Source organism: Penicillium subrubescens (assembly GCF_028828155.1).
Source record: "Penicillium subrubescens strain IBT 31985 chromosome Unknown utg000002l_segment0_segment0, whole genome shotgun sequence".
In the NCBI taxonomy this organism is placed as follows: domain Eukaryota; kingdom Fungi; phylum Ascomycota; class Eurotiomycetes; order Eurotiales; family Aspergillaceae; genus Penicillium; species Penicillium subrubescens.
The window spans coordinates 6,702,534-6,722,211 of record NW_026643152.1 but is presented as its reverse complement, the minus strand read 5'-3'; the positions used below and the strand labels follow the sequence as shown (position 1 = coordinate 6,722,211).

At 49.8% G+C, this 19,678-nt stretch overlaps 7 protein-coding genes across 7 annotated transcripts; 5 read left to right on the top strand and 2 right to left on the bottom strand.

Annotated features, from left to right (window-relative positions):
- Positions 1 to 1,650: 1,650 nt before the first annotated feature.
- sho1 (osmosensor SHO1) lies at positions 1,651 to 3,986 on the top strand. Its single transcript, XM_057149703.1, has 4 exons — positions 1,651 to 1,921; positions 2,137 to 2,634; positions 2,698 to 2,820; positions 2,877 to 3,986. The coding sequence occupies exons 2-4, from the start codon at positions 2,410 to 2,412 to the stop codon at positions 3,414 to 3,416; spliced, it is 888 nt and encodes a 295-aa protein (XP_057013357.1). The 5' UTR covers positions 1,651 to 1,921; positions 2,137 to 2,409; the 3' UTR covers positions 3,417 to 3,986.
- Positions 3,987 to 5,537: 1,551 nt separating this feature from the next.
- Positions 5,538 to 6,800, top strand: N7473_003762 (PQ-loop repeat-containing protein; the record flags this gene model as incomplete). Its single annotated transcript, XM_057149702.1, has 7 exons — positions 5,538 to 5,691; positions 5,754 to 5,788; positions 5,877 to 5,962; positions 6,014 to 6,104; positions 6,169 to 6,298; positions 6,473 to 6,521; positions 6,584 to 6,800. The coding sequence occupies 7 exons, from the start codon at positions 5,538 to 5,540 to the stop codon at positions 6,798 to 6,800; spliced, it is 762 nt and encodes a 253-aa protein (XP_057013356.1).
- A 549-nt stretch (positions 6,801 to 7,349) lies between these two features.
- On the top strand, positions 7,350 to 9,867 carry N7473_003761 (response regulator; the record flags this gene model as incomplete). The annotated part of the gene is made up of 3 exons (XM_057149701.1): positions 7,350 to 8,688; positions 8,744 to 9,390; positions 9,460 to 9,867. 3 exons carry the CDS (start codon positions 7,350 to 7,352, stop codon positions 9,865 to 9,867), a joined length of 2,394 nt encoding a protein of 797 aa, XP_057013355.1.
- Positions 9,868 to 10,607: 740 nt separating this feature from the next.
- Positions 10,608 to 11,648, bottom strand: N7473_003760 (zinc-binding alcohol dehydrogenase family protein; the record flags this gene model as incomplete). The annotated part of the gene is made up of 1 exon (XM_057149700.1): positions 10,608 to 11,648. The coding sequence occupies one exon, from the start codon at positions 11,646 to 11,648 to the stop codon at positions 10,608 to 10,610; it is 1,041 nt and encodes a 346-aa protein (XP_057013354.1).
- Positions 11,649 to 12,954: 1,306 nt separating this feature from the next.
- Positions 12,955 to 13,891, top strand: N7473_003759 (uncharacterized protein; the record flags this gene model as incomplete). Its single annotated transcript, XM_057149699.1, has 2 exons — positions 12,955 to 13,302; positions 13,383 to 13,891. The coding sequence occupies exons 1-2, from the start codon at positions 13,095 to 13,097 to the stop codon at positions 13,889 to 13,891; spliced, it is 717 nt and encodes a 238-aa protein (XP_057013353.1). The 5' UTR covers positions 12,955 to 13,094.
- A 684-nt stretch (positions 13,892 to 14,575) lies between these two features.
- On the top strand, positions 14,576 to 16,199 carry N7473_003758 (uncharacterized protein; the record flags this gene model as incomplete). The annotated part of the gene is made up of 2 exons (XM_057149698.1): positions 14,576 to 15,461; positions 15,532 to 16,199. 2 exons carry the CDS (start codon positions 14,576 to 14,578, stop codon positions 16,197 to 16,199), a joined length of 1,554 nt encoding a protein of 517 aa, XP_057013352.1.
- Positions 16,200 to 16,576: 377 nt separating this feature from the next.
- On the bottom strand, positions 16,577 to 18,558 carry N7473_003757 (Amidase; the record flags this gene model as incomplete). The annotated part of the gene is made up of 6 exons (XM_057149697.1): positions 16,577 to 16,698; positions 16,758 to 16,848; positions 16,906 to 17,642; positions 17,704 to 17,845; positions 17,905 to 18,174; positions 18,241 to 18,558. 6 exons carry the CDS (start codon positions 18,556 to 18,558, stop codon positions 16,577 to 16,579), a joined length of 1,680 nt encoding a protein of 559 aa, XP_057013351.1.
- Positions 18,559 to 19,678: the final 1,120 nt, after the last annotated feature.

Sequence of the window (19,678 nt, the reverse complement as noted above, 5' to 3'; positions counted from 1 at the left end):
ATGAGGTTAGTCGGAATGCGATGATGAGATACGATCATCTACCTCATCTACCCCGGATTCCACGTCGTGAATCCTGGCTTTGGGAGCCGACAGGGGGTCCATTTCTGGGGGTGGACACGTGAAGAAACCTGTTTAGATAGAAGACCGAGTTCAAGAGGCTGGATAGATTTCTGCGCAATTAGTGGCTTGTTTCTCGTATCCTCTGTTGTCGATACTGTGGCAGGGAAAAGGGAGTCATTATCCAGGATCGTGTCGCGTCGCAGTGTGTGCCGATCTCTGCCGGAGTTCTGGGGGCTGGGCATTCGTGTTTCGGGTTCGCTTGGTGGGGGATGGAACGCCTTCAGGGAAATACGAAAGCTTGGAGAGAGAGAGAGAGAGATAGGGCGATTGGTTGGCAACGAGCAGATTCGAAGATGTTACCCGTACATATGATATCCATACGATCGGATCGAGGGGAAGAGTGGGGGCGTGGAGAGGGGAACGTTTTTTGTTTAGATCTTTAGTACTTAGTTGATTGATTTCAATGATCAAATGGTATTATTTCAATGTAAGAGAGTTGTTATTGTGACAGTGCACAATAACTAGGCAGATGTATAACTGAACCCACACATGTTATTAGTTTAGCTAGATCTATGGTTCAGCAAAGGCCCCTGGACGCCATTCCCGAGGATCCCCTTTTTGCAGATGCCTCGCTTGTGATCATGACATAGATTTCAGCGTGTTAGAATAGTTATTCTTAAGGAAATTCTAGTCCGTATATCTGTAAAACCAGAAACAATATCTCAACTTGTAGCCACTTCACATCATGCTGTAATTGATCACTGATAGCTGAGCAGCCCGCGTCAGCAACGACGAAAAAAAGCGGAGTCTCGGGCATCGGTTACTAAGAAATTTTTAGCCCCGATATTTATAGATCAGGGGCGATGATTTTTTACGAGCTGGTGTATAGCTGCATATGATCGGATCTTTGATTGACAACATGGTAACAGATAAAATGAGATAGATATGAAGTCGGGATATTTCATACATACTTTATGGCATACATACTGTACCTATATCGAACTATCGTCAGTGTGTTGACACTAAATATCTGACGCGTTACTCTGGAGTGGAACTGGGGGTGGTTTAATTAAGCCAAGGCTGTATTCGAATGGTTTTTTTTGGTATTATTCAAGCTGGATAGTGTCGGACTTTAGTTGAGTATGTGTGTATTACCTGTTACATACATATGTGTTGTGAGACCAGGATGCTCTCTTAGTTTGATGATACCCTACACAGTACACACAATATACTACAAAATGAAGGAGACGAAATCCCCATCAGAGTCTAGACCTATTATCTAACCATCTCATCTTTTACCGAAATGAAGTCAAACCCACAAATCTTCAAATGATACACAATCATCATGCTATCAGACTGTGGTGGAGCGGGTCAATTTCCCACAGATTCCACAATCCAGCGATTTCCATCCACCGTGGTCTCGACGCCAGGGGGGCCTGTGTGTTTTGGGGCCAACTCCACTTTTTTCCTTCCTGTCGAACAGACGGGACTTTCGGGACTTGCGACTGGTTGGGTGACGCCTGTTCCTGGTCTTTTTCCAACTGTAATCGTTGGTCGCTGGTCTCTCGGGGCAGTCGTCAACGTGCATTCGTGCCTGGCCTGGTCCTCCTTTTCCCGTCCACAGCCTCAGTCCTTCCCTTTTTTCTCCCCCTTCTTTCTGCTTCTTCCTTCCCATCCACCCTCATTCACTCGTTCGGTCCTACCCTTCTACCTTCCTTTCTTCAGCCTGGTGCTGTCTGTCTTCCAATCTCTATCACGCTCTCTCAAACGGGAGCTCTTTTTTTTTTTTCTGTGTTTCAACCCTCCCCTAACTTTGGTTTCCCCGCCGTCTCCGGTCCAAACCCACGTCTTTGTCTCAAAGGTACGAAACCACCACCCGGTTTTTAGCGCCCACAAGACCTTTCTCGAATTCATCTATCCTCCACCCCCGTCGCGTCTATCTCGATCCCTCGTTTCTCTTTTCGACCTTCTCGTCTATCGTCTGGCCCTTTCTTACCGGATTGGACCCCACGCGACCGGCGCGACCGTCTTGACAACATTGGACTTGGACTTGACTCTGACAAGCGCGCCTTCTAGTCATTCTCGACCATCCACATTGGACACACCCTGTTTCACAGTCGAATTGGACATCATTTCAGTGCTTGACGACAAGCAAACATCATATATACCGCTACACCTCCGCATCACCCCTCCGATCCGTCGTCTTTCCTGCTGTGGAATAACCCTGTCTGGCCCCATCGAGCCCCTCATCGATATCGTATCCCTTCATTACCTACCGCTTCATTGCGACAGACTTCACTCCTCTCCATCACCCCTTGAATTCGAATATCTTCAATTCCACCCTTCACAATGGCCAACTTCCGCCCAAGCAACATCCTTGGCGACCCGTTCGCGCTCGCCACTCTGTCAATCTCCATCCTCGCCTGGCTGATTGCCTTCATCTCCTCCATCATCGCGGATATCCAGACCGACTACCCCAATTATTCCTGGTGGGCGAACTGCTACATGTTCTGCCTGATTGTCGGCATAATCATAACTTTTGGTACCGACACTTGCAACGTCTATGGCGTCGCGGTATGCTTTTGACCCCGTATGAGCAGAATTGGATGAGAATTAGGATACTGATTGACTCTTTAGATTGTGGGTTATCTTGCCTGCGGCTTGGTTCTGACCTCGCTCAGCGCCAACAACACGGTCTACGGTAACCAGGGTGCCCTGCAGGCTGCGGGTGCTGGTTTCATTCTGCTTTCGATGGTGATTGTAAGTGTATCTGGTTGTTGAACTACGAAGAATAGACTTGCTAATTTTTGTGCTAGATCATCTGGATCTTCTACTTCGGCTCTGCTCCTCAGGCATCGCACCGCGGATTCATCGACTCATTCGCCCTGAATAAGGAGCAGCCTGGTTCCTACCGCGGTAGCCGCCCCATGTCCAGCGCATTCGGTGCTCGCCCCGAGACCATGGCCACCAGCAACACCCCCCAAATGTACACCTCCGCTCAATTGAGCGGTTTCGAGACATCTTCCCCCGTGTCTGGCTACCCCGGCGGTGCTCCTGGCGCCGAGCGCAACTCATCCCAACCCCCGCGATTCGGAGGGTCCAGCCCAGCTCCTGCCGCTGCTCCTTCTGGCGGCGCTGCTCCCCAGGATGGCGCTGAGGTGCCCCAGCCGACCGAGTACCCCTACCGGGCGAAGGCCATTTACTCATACGACGCCAACCCCGAAGATGCCAACGAAATCAGCTTCAGCAAGCACGAGATCCTTGAGGTATCCGATGTCAGTGGCCGATGGTGGCAGGCTCGGAAATCAACCGGAGAGACCGGTATCGCACCCTCGAACTATCTGATCCTTTTGTGATCGCTCGTTCGTGTGATGTCCTGTTTGTCCTTGCTTTTTGATTTCCAGCCTTCTTACTCTTTGTTTCCCATCGTGTTGCAAAATCTGTACCCCCACTTTTGATACCCTTCGGATCTTCCCTCGACGTGTGTGTATTTTTGGTTCCCCCTAACGTGATGTCTTGATGGCCTCCCTTTTTTCTTTTTTTTATCTTCCTATCTCTTACTCTGTACGCAAGTCTGCCGTGCTCCTTACCTCTCTCTCCTTGACATTTCTTTTGGCACGCATTTTCTACCCTGTGGTTTGGTTTGTTTTGTCGGGTGATTTCCCCGCAATTGCTCGTCTATGTCTCTTTGTGTTTTATGGGATCAGGTGCTTCATTTTTCTTCATATCATCCAGGTTATGTCTGGAGATATGAGCCTGCGATTGGACCTGTATCGGGGTCTAATGTCAAGTCTTGGCATGAAAAGTCGCGGGATGATAGGATTTGCATAGTTCTTTACAACCACCTAACCTAGGTTGAGGTCCGTTCATGTGATGATGTGAACGTCAATACTTGCCTCAATGCAATCTGATACTTTCATTCATGATCCTTGATTAATATACCTATGTAATGGGGTAAATTCGATACCAAGACAGAAGTAGGGTCAATCGGTACACCTCAAGGCTTAACACATTGTCATTCAAATTTGGATGTTTAATGCAGCATCGATCACATCACTGAGCATTCATCTTCCTTTAGCCTCCATCTAATTTCTCTTTTGTTAAGTCTTTCGATGTAAATCTGCATCCATACTGTACTTCCACCCACTCTCGAGCTCTCGAACGGGCCTCGCCCTCGCCACGTGGCTGGCGGCATATGGCAGCTTCCGCAAATAAGCAAGCATACACATATGACCAGTATCATTTACAGTAGTTGAATGCGAGGATTCTAGTCTACTCAATTCCGTATCATGTTTCAAATCAAGCATTCGAATATTTTTGACCCTTATCATCTCAATGGATCATCAACAAAATGAGGGTCTCCACGCCCTCCAATTGATAATCCCCCCGCCCATCATCCCTCCAGTCGTGGACCTCGTGGCAACCCAGAACCCCACCCCGACACAAGCCCAGGCCCACCCATCAAAGCAAACGACTAAAATCCATTGGTTGCGAAACTCACCGAGAAAAATTGGAAATCCGGAAACGGTGATGTCTTCCAGAATGTGAAGGGTCTGTGTCAAAGCTTCTTGGGTGACGAGTCAGGGTCTGCTTGAACTTGTGGTTTGATAATGACTAGAGTATACGCGACTTGAAGGCTTTCCGCCCTCCCCGCGCTACGCAAGTCTAGTCCCGACCTTCTCCAGATATTGACCTATCTGGTGCTAGTCCCGCAGCCGGGGAGGGGACCCGGCAAAAACGGGTTCGGCGTGAGATCTTGGATCGTCGGGACGTGATTTCATCGGTGGGAGTTGCGTGAGTGGAGGGTACCCGGCGCGTGTAGGGGTCTTTGGTTCTCTGCTTGGTTCGTTTGGGGGGTTTGTCGGTCTGGATCTTGCACATTTGCCCTTCGGGAAAGGAGAGGTTCTACTATAGATTGACGGTTGCTCACTTGAGGTGCGAGCTAGAGCAGGTAGTTCGGTCACTTTAGTACGGGACTCGGGGTAGGTGGTTACTGTAGTTAGTTAGACTGTTCGTGGGTTGGGTTCGGTTTTGGTTGGTGGCGCTAGAGTTGGGGCTCGATTTGCTCATCACCGCTAGATTATCTTTGGTTTCTTTTGGGTTTAATTCCCCGGTCGTTCGCTGCTTCTTTCCTTTTTCTTCTTTCTCCGTATTTTCATGCTGGTCACAAAGCTCGGTCTCTCGAGAATCGAAGACGATAAGATCTCAATTTGGATTACTGCTACCTACCCAAGACTGGAGTATTGTTCTCAGCTCAATCTCAGGTGAAAGGGTATTGATTGCCAGCGCAAGGCTTGTTGATATATCGCCCTCCTTTGTATTGGCGAATGTTAGAGGTCTCACTGTGTTGAATCGCTCTCCCAATTGTGATAGTGCTCGCAGGCTTCGAGCGATCATCATTCCTAAACGACTGACTTCCTGGACATACTCAACTACCACAACCTCGTTTATCCGCAGATGATATCACCACTCTCATAATGTCAGATGGAAACGTGACGGTAGCCTCCAATGTGCTGGGCACCATTGGAACGGTGCTGTGGTGCATTCAGTTGATTCCTCAGATCTGGTATAACTATCGCCGCAAAAAGACCGATGGATTCCCCGCAGCGATGATGCTATTATGGGCGAGTTGTAAGTTAACTGATGAGAGTTGCTTCCGGATTGAGTTGAACTTGCTTACTGACTGTACATAGGCTCTGTCCCGATGGGGGCTTATCTCATTTTGCAGGTCAGTTATACCCATCTACTAGCAAGAATTGATTGATTGAAGATGATATGATGGGTTGAGAGAGACATTGTTACTGACTATAAGACAGCAAGTCAATATTCCTCTGCAAATCCAGCCGCAGATCTTTGGATTCTTTTCCCTCGTTGGCTGGGGCCAGATTCTATACTATAACTAGTAAGATTCTGATGAAACTTTCACAGTGGACTCAGTACTAACACACAACAGTAACTATAGCCGCTCGAAAGCTATCTTGCTTTGCTCTGCGGTTGTCCTGTTATTTGGCGGTCTTGAAGCTCTCCTCATCCTGACCTTGCGGGTAATGTTTTTCCCTTTGGGTTCTTGTTCTTGTTCTTGGGCAAAATCACTGACAATTCCAATAGATTCCATATAACAAGGGTATAACCTGGCCTGACCTTGTGGTAGGAGTTTTCGGGGCGATTCTAATAAGTGCGGGTTTAATTCCACCTTACTTTGAGTTGTGGAAGAGGGATGGCCGTGTCATCGGATTCAGTAAGTTGGTCTTCTATGTATCGACTATAGCCTACTACTACCTGGACTAACATGTAACATACTGGGTCTTCCTTGCCATTGACACGCTCGGCGGGCTCTTTTCACTATTTGCCTTGGGTATGTTTCCTTGTTCCTGTCCCAGATGAAAGCTACATAGAGCTAACGAATGTCTAGCTGCCCAAGGATCTTTCGATATTCTTGGTGGAATAATGTATATTTTGGTGTAAGTCACGATACTAACATTCGGTGAGCTTGAATGGCAATCCTAATTTGTTGGAAAACTAGGGTGGTTCTCGAATCAGGCATCTACATCAGCCATATCATCTGGCGTTTCCGGTACCGTAAGCTTCGCAAGGAGGCGAAAGAAAGTGGAAGGAGTATAGATGATCTCCTGGGCTTGACGAGCAACAATACCCAAGAATCAACAGAGACCCAGACTGGTGTTGTTGACCAGGATGGGGATGTTGAGAAACAGGAAGTTGGAAGGGTGGTAGAAACTTGATTGTCATTCCGAGTGGTACCTTTTGCTATACCCAATTCAACTTGTTCACTATAATTTGTTTTGAACAGGTATGGTCTCCTCGGCCTAATATATGCGTAATTAGGCTTGTTTATGAAACTATGGCGAAGAAATGGTCCTCAATTACGAAGCCGTTAGTAAGACTTGATACTACATGCAGCGTGGTTGTTTCGGCCTTAGTGTGAGATCCTCCAAAGCTCTCTTCGCCTAACTACCGGGAGATCGGCACGGTGCTGGAAACCTCGTCTTTGTCTGGCAACCATCAATTACTATATATCCAGAATTTGCTTCTCCTTTCATCTCAATCCGACCGGGAGACTGGACAAGCTCGGCGTGGTGTATGGCTTCAGCATTGCCCAGCTTTGTACCAGCTGAACGGAGCTGTTATTACTACGGGAGCTAGGCCGAAACTCAAGACCCATCTCGGACCAACGTGCACCCCCTGTCTGTCCCTCTCACTCTAGCATCACTCCAGCTTCCCCCTCAAAAGACTATGCCTCAAGCTTTGTGAGGCCCTTGGCAGCAGTCACAATGCCAGAGAGACGTTTGTCGCGTCTGCTCAAGGCCAAGCTGCTGCGTCGATCATCAACACCGGCCGTTCCAAAAACGGGCAACGGGGCGGACCCGCGTGCCCACCCAAACTCAACCTCTCGCTCCTCTTGCGCTCCGCATCCCTTCGACTCCGCCAGCGAGAAATCCCAATATAGCGTCGTCTCTTCGGCTGCTGATCAGTATTCTGACGACATCGGTCCAGGCCCTGACTCTATTCACCGCGAGGGGCAGAACCACAAGCACAGGCCCCGGACCGATCCCCAGCCATCCACTCGTTCAGCGCAACCAACCGATCAGTATCAGCATCGCCACGCATCAGAACAGTCGTCCTCCACCCCACCACCACCGGAACCGAATTTCTCTCCTTTGCACACTCCCATCTCCGAAGAGTCGCCTTCCCCCTTCGAGACCCCACTAGCGACTCCGCAGCAATCCGACGATACCTGCTACTCCGCGCCAGTCAAGGCTGGTGGTCCAACTTTAGCCGAGTATCAATTGGCGCCTACGCTAGAGCCTGTCATCGAAAAGACCGTAGACCCACGCAGACCTTCCTCAAACGCTTTTCCTCCCTCGGGGAGTAAGCGCCCTAGCATTGCCATACGTCGGCAGTCTCTTCTTCCCGCCTCACAACAGCATTTGATCAAAGGATTGTTGGAACAAAGTCTCTTTTCATCTCCGGGTGACCAGGGCAGCAGTCGCGTCCCCGTAGCTGTTGCTGAGATGGTCCAGCGTCGGATCTGGGTCAAGAGGCCGGGTGGCTCAGCTACCCTGGTGCCTTGCTTGGAAGATGCCGTGGTGGATGAATTGCGCGACCAGGTGATCACGAAATACGCCAACTCGCTGGGTCGAACTTTTGATTCTCCAGATATTGTTATCCGAATTCCAGCTCGAGAAGGTTCAAATAGACAACAAACGCCAGAGCGACTGTTGAGCCCCGAGGAGGTTCTATCCACCGTGCTCGACTTATACTTCCCAGGGGGACAAACAGTGGAGGAGGCCTTGTTGATTGAAGCGCCAACACGCCGAACCCCTAAGCCATCACCTCGTCATCCAGTTTACCTCCATCATCACTCGGAACCTGGCGAGCATGGCGACTACTTCCCACTCATGCCCGTGAATCCGAATGGCCATACACCTCCCGCTCACCCATCGAGTTCAGGTGCTGCCAATGCCCCATCTATATCTATTCTTACAACTGGTGTTGCGCCAGCGTTGCCCTCACCTGGAACTCGCGCAGCAAGACACCATCGTCGGCCACCTCTCGCACGGCACACGACGAATTCGCCGACAATGCTCGGTCAAACGCCCACATTGACAGGTATGGTTTATTGGACAATTGAACAAGCCACATTCCACTAACTGATCATGTCAAGAAACCGGCATTTCTCCCCACTCACAACCGCCTCCCACCGTACCAACACAGCCAACACCGCCCGCCCCGGTCGTCGAGTCTCCGCAGGTGAAATCACACACTCCTCCAGCCCCAGTGGCTTCTCCACGCACTCTTCGGAAGTCCAAGGGTGCTGCGTCGCCTGGCGCAGTATTCGGTGGTCTAATTGAGGGCACCGTGCCTCCAATCAACGTCCTCATTGTCGAAGATAACATTATCAATCAAAAGCTTTTGGAGGCGTTCATGAAGCGATTGAGCGTACGATGGAAATGTGCGGCCAATGGCGAGGAAGCCGTACGAAAGTGGAGGCAAGGCGGATTCCATTTGGTTCTGATGGATATCCAATTGCCAGTCATGAACGGATTGGACGCGACCAAAGAGATTCGCCGTCTTGAGCGACTCAATGGAATTGGTGTCTTTCCTAAGAGAGCCTCGGGGCGTTCCAGTGCTTCGAGTGCCGCTTCATTGGAGGAACGGCCGGGCCTGCATCGGTCCGTGAGTGAGGATGACACGCTCTCAGACCTGTCTCTGTTCCGAAGTCCGGTGATTATCGTTGCCTTGACTGCTAGCAGTCTGCAAAGTGATCGTCATGAGGCACTGGCTGCCGGATGTAATGATTTCTTGACCAAGGTAAACAAGCCCTCTTCCCTGCTCACCGTCTTGATTCACATTTTGCTCACATTTTCCGCCCTCAAATAGCCTGTCGGATTCCCATGGTTGTCCCAGAAGGTGACCGAATGGGGCTGCATGCAGGCCCTGATCGACTTCGATGGCTGGCGCAAATGGCGTGGATTCCAGGACTCTCCCCGTTCCGCATCCCCCAACTTTGACACCGCGGCTAGTCCGATGCAGACAGGCAATCACAACGAAGCCATGTCAAAACCGGACCCTGGATCACCATCACTGTCTCGGACTTCCACCAAGTCTAAAAACCGCCCAAAGCGGCCCCATTTACCCAATGCCGATGAGATTATGCGCGAAGATTCATGGGGTAGTGGTAGCGGTGACACTGCCGACTCACCCACGAGTCCAGAGACTACCCCAGGAGTAGACGCCGATGTACAACCACCTGGTGATTCGGTGGACTTTGCGCCAAATTCTCAATGAGCTATCGTGATACCCCAACCGGGTGATACTAAGCCATATATATCCTTGTGTAGGGCTATGTTGATATCAGTCGAACTTTCCCAGCAATCTCTTTCCTTTCTTTCCATATGTCTCGACTACCTGTCTTTTCCATTGGATACCCCCATATAGCCATGATTGTTTCTTATGTTCCTCTGCTCTTATTTTCCGTTGCTCTTTCGCTGGGATTTTCCCACTTTTTTATGGTAGGACTCGTTTATCTTATGTCCTATGTGCATTAAGCACCTTTGGAGTGCTGTGCTTTTTTGCTGCACACACTTGCTCTTCCTTTTCTAACTTGTTCTTCTTTTTCTATACTTCTAATGATGCATGCATAATTGGATTGAAGATACCTCACGCATACGAACGAGCGATTTCACGTCCCTTTGATTATTTGGCCCATGTTCGTGGGCCAACATATTTCCTACTCTATTTACTTTTGATCTTTCTCTTGGAACGGGATCAGTGTCGTGGCTACCTCCTATATATACGTCTTACTATCTCGTTTGGGATTTTCCAATAAACGATGTTGAAGATCATTAACCAGAATATTCATCCTTCCAGTAAAAATAAAATGGTGGTTCAAAAGACATTTAGAAAGATCTTTTGAATACCTGGTACAGCGTGTCGTGCGAGAAGCCCAAACCAAGAATCAACAGAATTAACTAACAGCTACATGTCACGGGCATTCCAAGGATCCTCCAGCCCCAAGGTCATACACGTTAGATCTCAATCACGAGCTTCGTGCAGCTTACTCCCGCCTTCAACTCATCCAAGGCTTTGTTGGCAGACTCCAAACCCCCTTCGATGACCTTGATCTTCGGGCTCGCCACCAGCTGCTTAGCCGCAAGACCTTCTTGCAACCAGGTCCCAAAGATCCAGTGCAACCTCTCCTCTCGCGCCTCGGGCTCATCCGGTGCTTGCACAAAAGCAGATTCGACATTCTCCGGGACAATCAAGCTCTTATCCACAATCGGCGCAATTGCTAACTTGCCTTGATGACCGACTGCCAGCTTGCTAATAACATCAGCGGAGAACTGCTGCGCCCCCGTAGCATGATACGCAATGCGAAAGGCGATACCATCTTCCTTCGCAGCGTTGAGGATCTTGGACGCAACATCCTCTGCCTTATAATCAAAGACACGTGCCGCACCCAGAGTCTTGATATACTCATGATGCTGCGAACTCGCCGTAGCGTAAACAGTATATCCCATATTCCTCGCCCCCTGCACAGCAAGCGCCCCCATACTACTCGAAGCCCCCCACACAAGTACACCTTTCCTCTCCGCCGGGGAAATCGGCTCTCGAGCAATACCCGCCCAAAGCAAACCATTCCATACCGTAAGCGCCGCCAAGGGGAAAACACAGCCCTCCACGAACGAAAACGAGTCCGGCAGGATGGCAACGGTATCTTCGCCCACGAGCACGTATTTTTGCATCGCGCCGTAGTTCGGGTTACCATTGTGATAGAATGAGCTTGCTAGGGCGGTCACTCTAGTGCCAGGTTTCGGGATGTTGGGACTCATGTCGCTGCCTGTCTGGACGATGATGCCGGCTATGTCTGAGCCGACGACGGCAGGGTATTCTTCGATGAAGATGCCTATGTCTCGTTGGTAGATGTCCACGGGGTTGAAGGCGATGGCGTGGACTTCGATTAGGAGTTGATTTGGGCCGCACGTTGGGGTGGTGCGTTCGACGACGGTTAGTGGGCCACCGTGTTGGGGGACGATGGCGGCTAGATGTTTGCCTGATGGAGTGGACATGATGAGGGTTGATATTGATAAGCAGGAAGAGATACTCTTATGTGAGAATGGGAAGAGTGGTGCTTTGTCAAGTTTTCTGGTCCTTTCTGCTGGTCACCGTACTCGTTTTATACCCTGCAAAGAGTGGCCAGGCTACCTAGGGACTTGGATATTCCCGGACTTAAAAACATCGCTCTTCAGGTATCATGCAGCACATTACCGGGGTTTGCATATCTCCGCTGGCCTTGAGTATGCACGAGTTTGAAGGTGTGCCACTAGGCGTTACCTTCCTCTGGTTCCCGAGGAAGTGCTAGACCGTTAATGATAGCATTTGAAGGAGTGCGGTGGGGTCTACTCTAATTTCCCGGGTTTTAGTCTCCACTGGCTTGAGATTGAGCCAATGTAAGCATAGGTGATATTGGGGATCTGCTCTTATTCGTAGGTGGGATTGATCTTGTAGTCACAAGAGTCGAGTTCATGTGGTTGTGCAATACGAGATTGGGTTAGCGGGGATCGGGTCCACGGTAGTGGCGGATTCCGATTCCCGACTGTCGAAAGCTTGGGTAAAGTTGATAATGACGACGGGGACTCATTGGACTTTATATTCTCCCGTATATTGTTCAGGGGCTTTGATATCTTGGTGTAAATGCACCCCGATGAGACGTCGTGTACAATGTGGGCTATCGCGGGCTTAAAGTAGATCGCATAGCACTTGTTTGAATCCCTACTATCTTCAAATCGCTAAAACGGAGGCGCTGCACTCTGGCTAGTCGTGAAAATCCCTGATAGATCTACTCAATGGCTGAATTGAGTATGAGAATCGCTGTTACTGATTTCATAGCCCTATCCACCGATACGAGTCTAATAAGACAACATCGTCAACTTCACATTGTTGGAAATCTTGTACAACGGGGCTGGTGCTTCTTCGGGGTCTTTGGAGTTGGCATGCGGGCTTAGGGACCAGGATCTTTGGGGGCCTTGAGATTTTGGGGGTCGAATCATGAAACAAGAATACCGACTGTCAGAATCCCCTCGTCATTGGCGCGCAGATTATCGCAACATCGCCCCCAAATCGACCTTAGTATGCATCCACTCACAATCGGCACGGTTTGGCCCCCACAAAAAAGCACCCCCAATACCTGCCATGAGTCGTCGATTTGACACCAGGGCCTTAATCAACACAGCCTATCTCTCATGGACTGGGCCCGGTCCTGTGCTAGTCTTACCCTCTGGAGTCTGTGCAGTCTGCTAATGCATCAGTTCCTTGGCAACCTCTGGGCGCTCTCAGCGGCGCTCTCACGGCGCCTGTCTGTCTTAGTGCGAAACTGCCAAGTAGTGTGACAACAATTCCCCTGGTAATATTTGAGCCGAGGGGATCCCGCTGGCGATCCCCAAGTAATCTAGCCACGATGTTGTGATTTTACTTCCTGTCTACCTCCCCGTATCTTTCCCTTGGTGAGATTCAGTATGACGGACAATCGAACATGTTACTATCCCGATGGCACTGAGGCAAAGAACCTTGTGCCCTGCACGGCCAAGACGACCACTGCTTGTTGCGGAGTGAACAACATCTGCCTCTCCAATGGGTATTGTCTCGATGTCAATCAACCATTCTCCTTGGCCCGGGGCGGCTGTACAGCCCAAAAATGGGGAACGGGATGCCCAGGTCGTTGCCGTAAGTCAAGTACCCCCGCTCTGCAATTGTCATCTGGTCTTTTCTGTGAGTACCAATATACTAATACGTTGCTGAACCAGGGACTGTAAATAGCAATGAAGGCTCCGCAATAGTGACTCTGCAAACCATCAATGGCAGCTCCAGGTATTGTTGCGGCACCCCCGTCGCCAATGGAAGTGACACGGTCTGCCGGGACGACACGGACAGCTTCCTGCTGGCTGATGCCCAAGTTCTCACCGGGCGCGCCGCTCTCGCAAATCTAGTCACGCCAGACTCGTCATTGTCATCCAATTCATCGAACTCGTCAATTCCTGCTCCGGCGTCCACCAGCAATTCACATGACACTACAATCGGGGTGGGACTGGGTGTTCCGTTAGGCGTCATTGCCATCGGGTCGATACTCTGGGCGCTATGGGAGAGAAGGAGAGCAAATAAATTAAGCCGGGCAATGATCGCCTCCTCTATTCCAGTCCAGGAAGGACTTGTCCGCTCTCCACAGTCGCATGTTATGTCCGAAAGAAGCTCTGTCCCGACGGAGCTTGATAGTAACAGGACGATACCGGAGTTGATGCCCAGGGAACAAATGTAGGTAGTACAAGAATACCCCATATATACAATGTAACCTATAAGTTATTTTCTTGTGTTGTGAAGCATTTGATCTGACTAGGATGATTTCTCCAGGCAAGAGGCCCCTTCCAAATAAATCATATGATCGTGTTGATGAGCTCAAGTGCTATCATGCTCCAATAGTGAGTGACATTCTCGAGTTCCCTCTTTCCTTGTTTTTTGGTCCACGAGGATTGGAGTTTTTGATTCCAATTGATCGAATCTGGTTTCAGCTGACAGTCAACAGCAAGATGGTGCCCCCGTCTTTGCGCCTTTTTCCAAACACCTCGCAAGAATTGGAGAGGGACATTACCTCCATAGATGGGCCATCAGAATCTAGTTCCTTGCAGATGGCCTAGAATCCCTCGGCTCGACCCTTGTGGCGAATGGGACGGCCCCGGATTCGCGGGTTTCACTAGGAATTTTATGCACGGCATTTCAAAGAATGGAATGCGAAAGTGGTAACGAGAGGAAGCCGACTTCCGAAAAACTGAAGATTAGGGAGGGGAGCGATTTCCCACGAGTGTGAACTATATATCTCTGGCCATCTTAGCTTCAATAATGCCGTTGTACAACTCGTTCAGGCTATTAGAGTAGATCGCGTTGATCAATCGCTCTTCAACTCGTGGAGGTGCCGATCCTCATTCCAAAGTTCCAGGTGTGCCTCATGACACGCTTCTTTGGCCTTCGTGGCACTCGCCTCAATGTTGTGACCATTATCGCGGTGTTGATGCCCGGCATTCTGTCCGTCGGATACAATGCAGCATCACTCGGTGGTGTTTTGAGCCTGGGAAGCTTCGAGAGACAATTTCGCGAAATCGACGTTCCCGATGCTCCGAATAGGAACCTTGCTTCTACCATCCAGGGTACTGTTGTGGCAGTCTACGCGATTGGAGGTTTTATCGGCACTTTCGGTTGTATATGGCTGGGAGACATGCTGGGACGCCGGCGGGTGATCATGTCAGGAGCAGTCGTTCAGGTCATAGGCGCCGTTCTCAATGCGAGTGCTTATTCTCTGGTCCAACTGATTGTTTCACGTCTGTTCACTGGTATCGGAACTGGTGCCCTACTAGCCACGATTCCTCTCTGGCAATCTGAAATATCCCCTACCATGAAGCGCGGTGCACATGTTGCCACGAAGGGCATCTTCAGTGGTCTTGGGTGTGCCCTGGCTTTATTCTTGGACTTTGGCCTATCGTTCAAGGATGAGAGCATGGCCTGGCGCTTGCCTGCCGCATTCCCTATCGTACTTTCGATCGCTGTTTTCACGTTTATAATTTTCCTCCCCGAGTCGCCTCGCTGGCTTATTCTTCGAGGGAGAATTTCCGAAGCTCAAGAAACCTTGGCGATGTTGGAGGACAAAGCTCTCGATGATAGAGTTATTGAAACACGCATTGAGGAAATGCAGGCATCTTTCAATCTAGCAGGAAGCCAAAAGACTCTTGCACAGCTGTTTTCCATGGGTCCTCAACGAACATCTCATCGAGCTTTCCTCGCCATGACAGCTATGACATTCTTGCAATTGACAGGAGCTACGGTGACCACGTACTACAGTAAGTCTAGTTACTCGCAGATTTACGGTCTTACTTTCAAATGACTTCAGCTAATTTCGACATCTTTTAGCGACCGCAATCTTCGAGAATAATCTTCAACTCGACGAAACCACGTCCAGACTCCTGGCAGCGGTCTATCAATTGATTGGCCCCATCGGCGGCGTTGTCTGCGTGCTCACCATTGAAGGTCTGGGTCGTCGACCACTATTGATGGCTAGCGCGACCGGGAACGCCATATGTCTTGCCCTGATCGCAGTCCTAGGCTCCCAGACTGGCAATATCATGGCAGCACATGGTGCTGTCTTCTTCATATTCCTCTTCCATTTCAGCTACATCATCGGGTTTGGTGGAATTCCATATCTCTACGCCTCCGAGATCGCACCCGCGAACCTACGAGCAACCATCAGCAGCATGAGCATCAGTATATCATGGGCAATCAGCATTTTGGTGGCCAATGTCACCCCAATCGCATTCAATCATATGGGTCAGCGATACTTTCTTTTCTTTGCGGTCTTCAATGCTGCGATGGTCCCTGCGATTTTCTATTTGTTCCCGGAAACTGCTGGGCGCAGTCTTGAAGAGATTGACGAGATCTTTGCTCTGTCTAAAAGCCTCTTGGATGCTGTTCCAACCGCCAAGAAGCTTCCGCCTCGACAACCGCATGACCTGCCGCCGCCTGAGAAAGTGCTGGTTGCGGATCTTAAGACTCTCGATAGTCCTCTCGAAAGCCCAGTTTGATTTCATATTCATCATGATTGGCAACAAAAAGGTAAAAACATACAACAGCCAGGATTCGCATGTGGTCACCCACCATACTACTAACTGGCCGGCGTGTGGCTTAAGTACGGCTGAGCGGACGGGAAGCCCTGTTCTCCACACCCTATGGTCGTATGTGCTTGGATTGGTGTGAAGAGGAATCATGATGGAATTGAAATGAAACTTATGTACAGAAAGTTCCACGTTCGCCTGTGTAGAACACATGTAGCATGTAACACTGCCAACGTATCAATGTCAAAACTGACGCGAGCATGGCTAGCTCGCCATGAAGGCCAATAAGACCGTCCTAGAATTAAGAGAATTGTGTTCCAGTAAAAAGTCACAAATCATGATTGAGCCTAGGCTGTGCCTTTCAGGCATTGGTCAATTTGCTTGGTCATTTGCAAGCATTCTTCATCCCGCAGGGTGGTGGTAAATACTTGGATGGAACATGGCGCGCCTTCAAGTTGCTCGAAATTGTCTGTCAAGTTCGAGATATTAGCAACAGACACACAGAAACGCTTCAGCTTGGACACTCACATTGCGGTGCAGTTTGATCCTCTTTCAGCTCGAAAGCTTCGTTGGCATCCGATCCACCTACCTTTCCGAATGGAATGACACAGGATGGATACTGCTCTTGGGTTAGCACTGTATTGCATGGTGGGGTTTGAAACAAGTTGCAACATACATCCAGGCAATTGAAGATGGTGGTATATGGCGCAATGGCAAACATGTCATGCGCCACTGCAGTATTTTGAGCTGAAGGTGCAATGCAGACATCCAGGTCATGTCGCACCCACATTTTCCGGTATACTTCGCGCAGCTCCGCACGGAGTGTATTGAGATAAGCCAGCTTTTCCATGCGATCCATCTCGCTCAAGTCCGGCAAAGTCAAATGAGTCGAGCTCTTCAACTTCTCAACTACCTTGCCAACATGAACTAGAGATGGAACTGGGGGCTCCCCAGATGACCGAATATGGCCCAGGGCACCTTGGTCGAGGCTGAAGATATTCCAGGCGATCTCATTCGCCCGCAAAATTTGACATTCCTCAACGTCAAGGGGAATTAGCTTGTGACCTTCAGCCTCTAGCAAGCGGGCCGCCTCGGCTAAAACTCTCCTGACAGGTGGGTGCAGAGGGAATGCAGGGCTCTCGGGAAAGATGCCGATTCTCAAGATTGGCTTTGCGGATACTTGCCGCCATGGAATGTCGAGGATAGTGGAGTCGTACAAAGCTGGCTGAGCACCAAAAACGGACTTGAAGAATGTCTCAATACCATCCAGATCCAGGGACAGCGGACCTGCACAAGATAGAAGAAACTTCATCCCACTCGTTGTGCACGCCCGCATTCCTCCGTTAGGTATTCTCGCAGCGCTGGGCCGGAAGCCATATGTTCCGCAGCATAAAGCCGGAATTCGGACCGAGCCTTGAATCAGGTAATTAGCTCAATATTGAAAGTTAGAATGTTGCTGTTTGGCTTATCTTACCACCAATGTCAGTTCCCACTCCCAGTGGGGAGCCTCGGAGAGCGATTAAAGCACCCTCGCCTCCACTCGAACCGCCTGGCCCCAATGAGGTATTCCAGGGGTTCAGAGTTCTTCCAAAGACATTGTTATCAGAGTCGGAGGTCTATAGTGAGCTAGTATTCAGTAAAAAGCCTCAGGACAGGGGCTTGGATGCTGCCTCACCATCATTGTCTGGGGCACATTGGTTTTGACATAAATGACGGCCCCCAGCTTGAGGAGAATATCAACCAAAGGGGAGTTTTCCTGCGAAACTTCATCCAAGAAAGATACCATTCCAATTGTCGCCTCAGTACCCTTCTTGTGGAAATTATCCTTGATACTAACTGGAAGGCCATGGAGTGGCCCCACCAGTTGACCTTGCGCCCGAAGAGTATCCAGATATTGAGCGCGCTCCTTGGCCTCTTCAAACATAATCTCCGTGAGACAGTTCACCTTCATAAATATAAGCCTGAGGTCATACCAAAAAAGGTACAGTGTATGGGCTTAATGAATACTAACCAACTGCTGAGCAACAGCCGCACGCTTGGAATAAGCAAGCGTTACTTCGGCCGATGTCAAAGTACCATCTGCCAATGCAGAGAGAAGCTCGGCGACAGTGTAGTTCTCTGTAATTCGCAGTTCTTGTTCAGTCAAGATTCCTGATTTTCGAACCGCTTCGGCTTCAATAAGATTATTCTTCTTCTCTGCCAAGGGGGTCTGGAAGTTGTCCAGGAAGTTATCGGGGATTCTCCATGCTGCTGGGATCTTGTCCGCGCAAGCTTGCCGCTTCGCAGCCACTCTCTTCTCCCACGGTAGTCCTTGATTCACGGAACCCATTCTCGAAGTACAGTTGTACAGTAGCTAGTTGGTTGTGATGCGAGGGGCGAAGCGCAAGGTTGAGTAGTGAAGTGCAAAGGCAAGGATCTGAGAGATTGCTCGATAACTTATATGAGCTGCAGGCTATCTCGATTCGCAGCCGAGGTGACCAATGAGAGGTAGTATGTATTGGTCATTATCCTTCCTCGTGGCGTGTCACGATCCAGTTACATCTTGAAAATAGGCGACCCGAAGCCAAGAGGGCAGTATGCCTCGGCTAACCAGTGAGGAGAGAGGCGGGGGCAAGGACCAGTCGGCTGCCATCCAGGCGATGAGCCACGATAGATAAGACAATATCAAAGTTAAAGGAGGAGCTTTTAAATTCGCCGTCCCATTCTGGCTTCTTATTGGTTGGCCATTTCCCCGTGGCCTTTTAGGTTTGTGTCTCGTTGCGCACTCCGCATTTCCCAACACGCGAATCGCATGGGCTCCAAATTTGACAATCGATTATTGTGTAAGAAGCATGAGAGGTTCGAGTTGCGAGTCCGAAACACTTTACATTTGAAAGCCAGTATGGACACAATCTAGCCTCTGGGGCAGCCGTTGACTCGCTTGCACCCATCACGCCATTCTAGGGCGCTCCACCTTCTTCTCCCTTCAGCTTACTCGGTGGATGCTCTCGTTCACCATACCTCTAGAAAATGCCACCCACACCGGCCTGTGACCGATGTCACTCTGTCAAAGCGCGCTGTTTATCGGGAACTGCACGAGCCTGCTATCGCTGCTATCGTCTGGGTCATTCCTGCACTTATGCTCGGCCCCGCGGGAAACGAGGTCGCAAGCCAAGGGTGTTCAGCCCCTGTTCTTTGGCCTTTGATGCAGCCAAGACCGGAAACTGCGAACCCAAATTGGTATCTGAAGCGTCTACTACTTCGTCTTCGACAGATGAAACTCATGAAGATGATGGCCCAGAAATGCAAAAGCTTCCACTTGTGTCGACATTATACCGAGAGGGGGTAATATCGCAAATAACGGAGTATACATCTATCCAGATATGTAACTTCTTTTCATTTGGCCCTCTCCTGAGTCGGGAGATGTGCCATATGATCCGTTATCGTGTACAAGAAGCTCCGACTCTTCT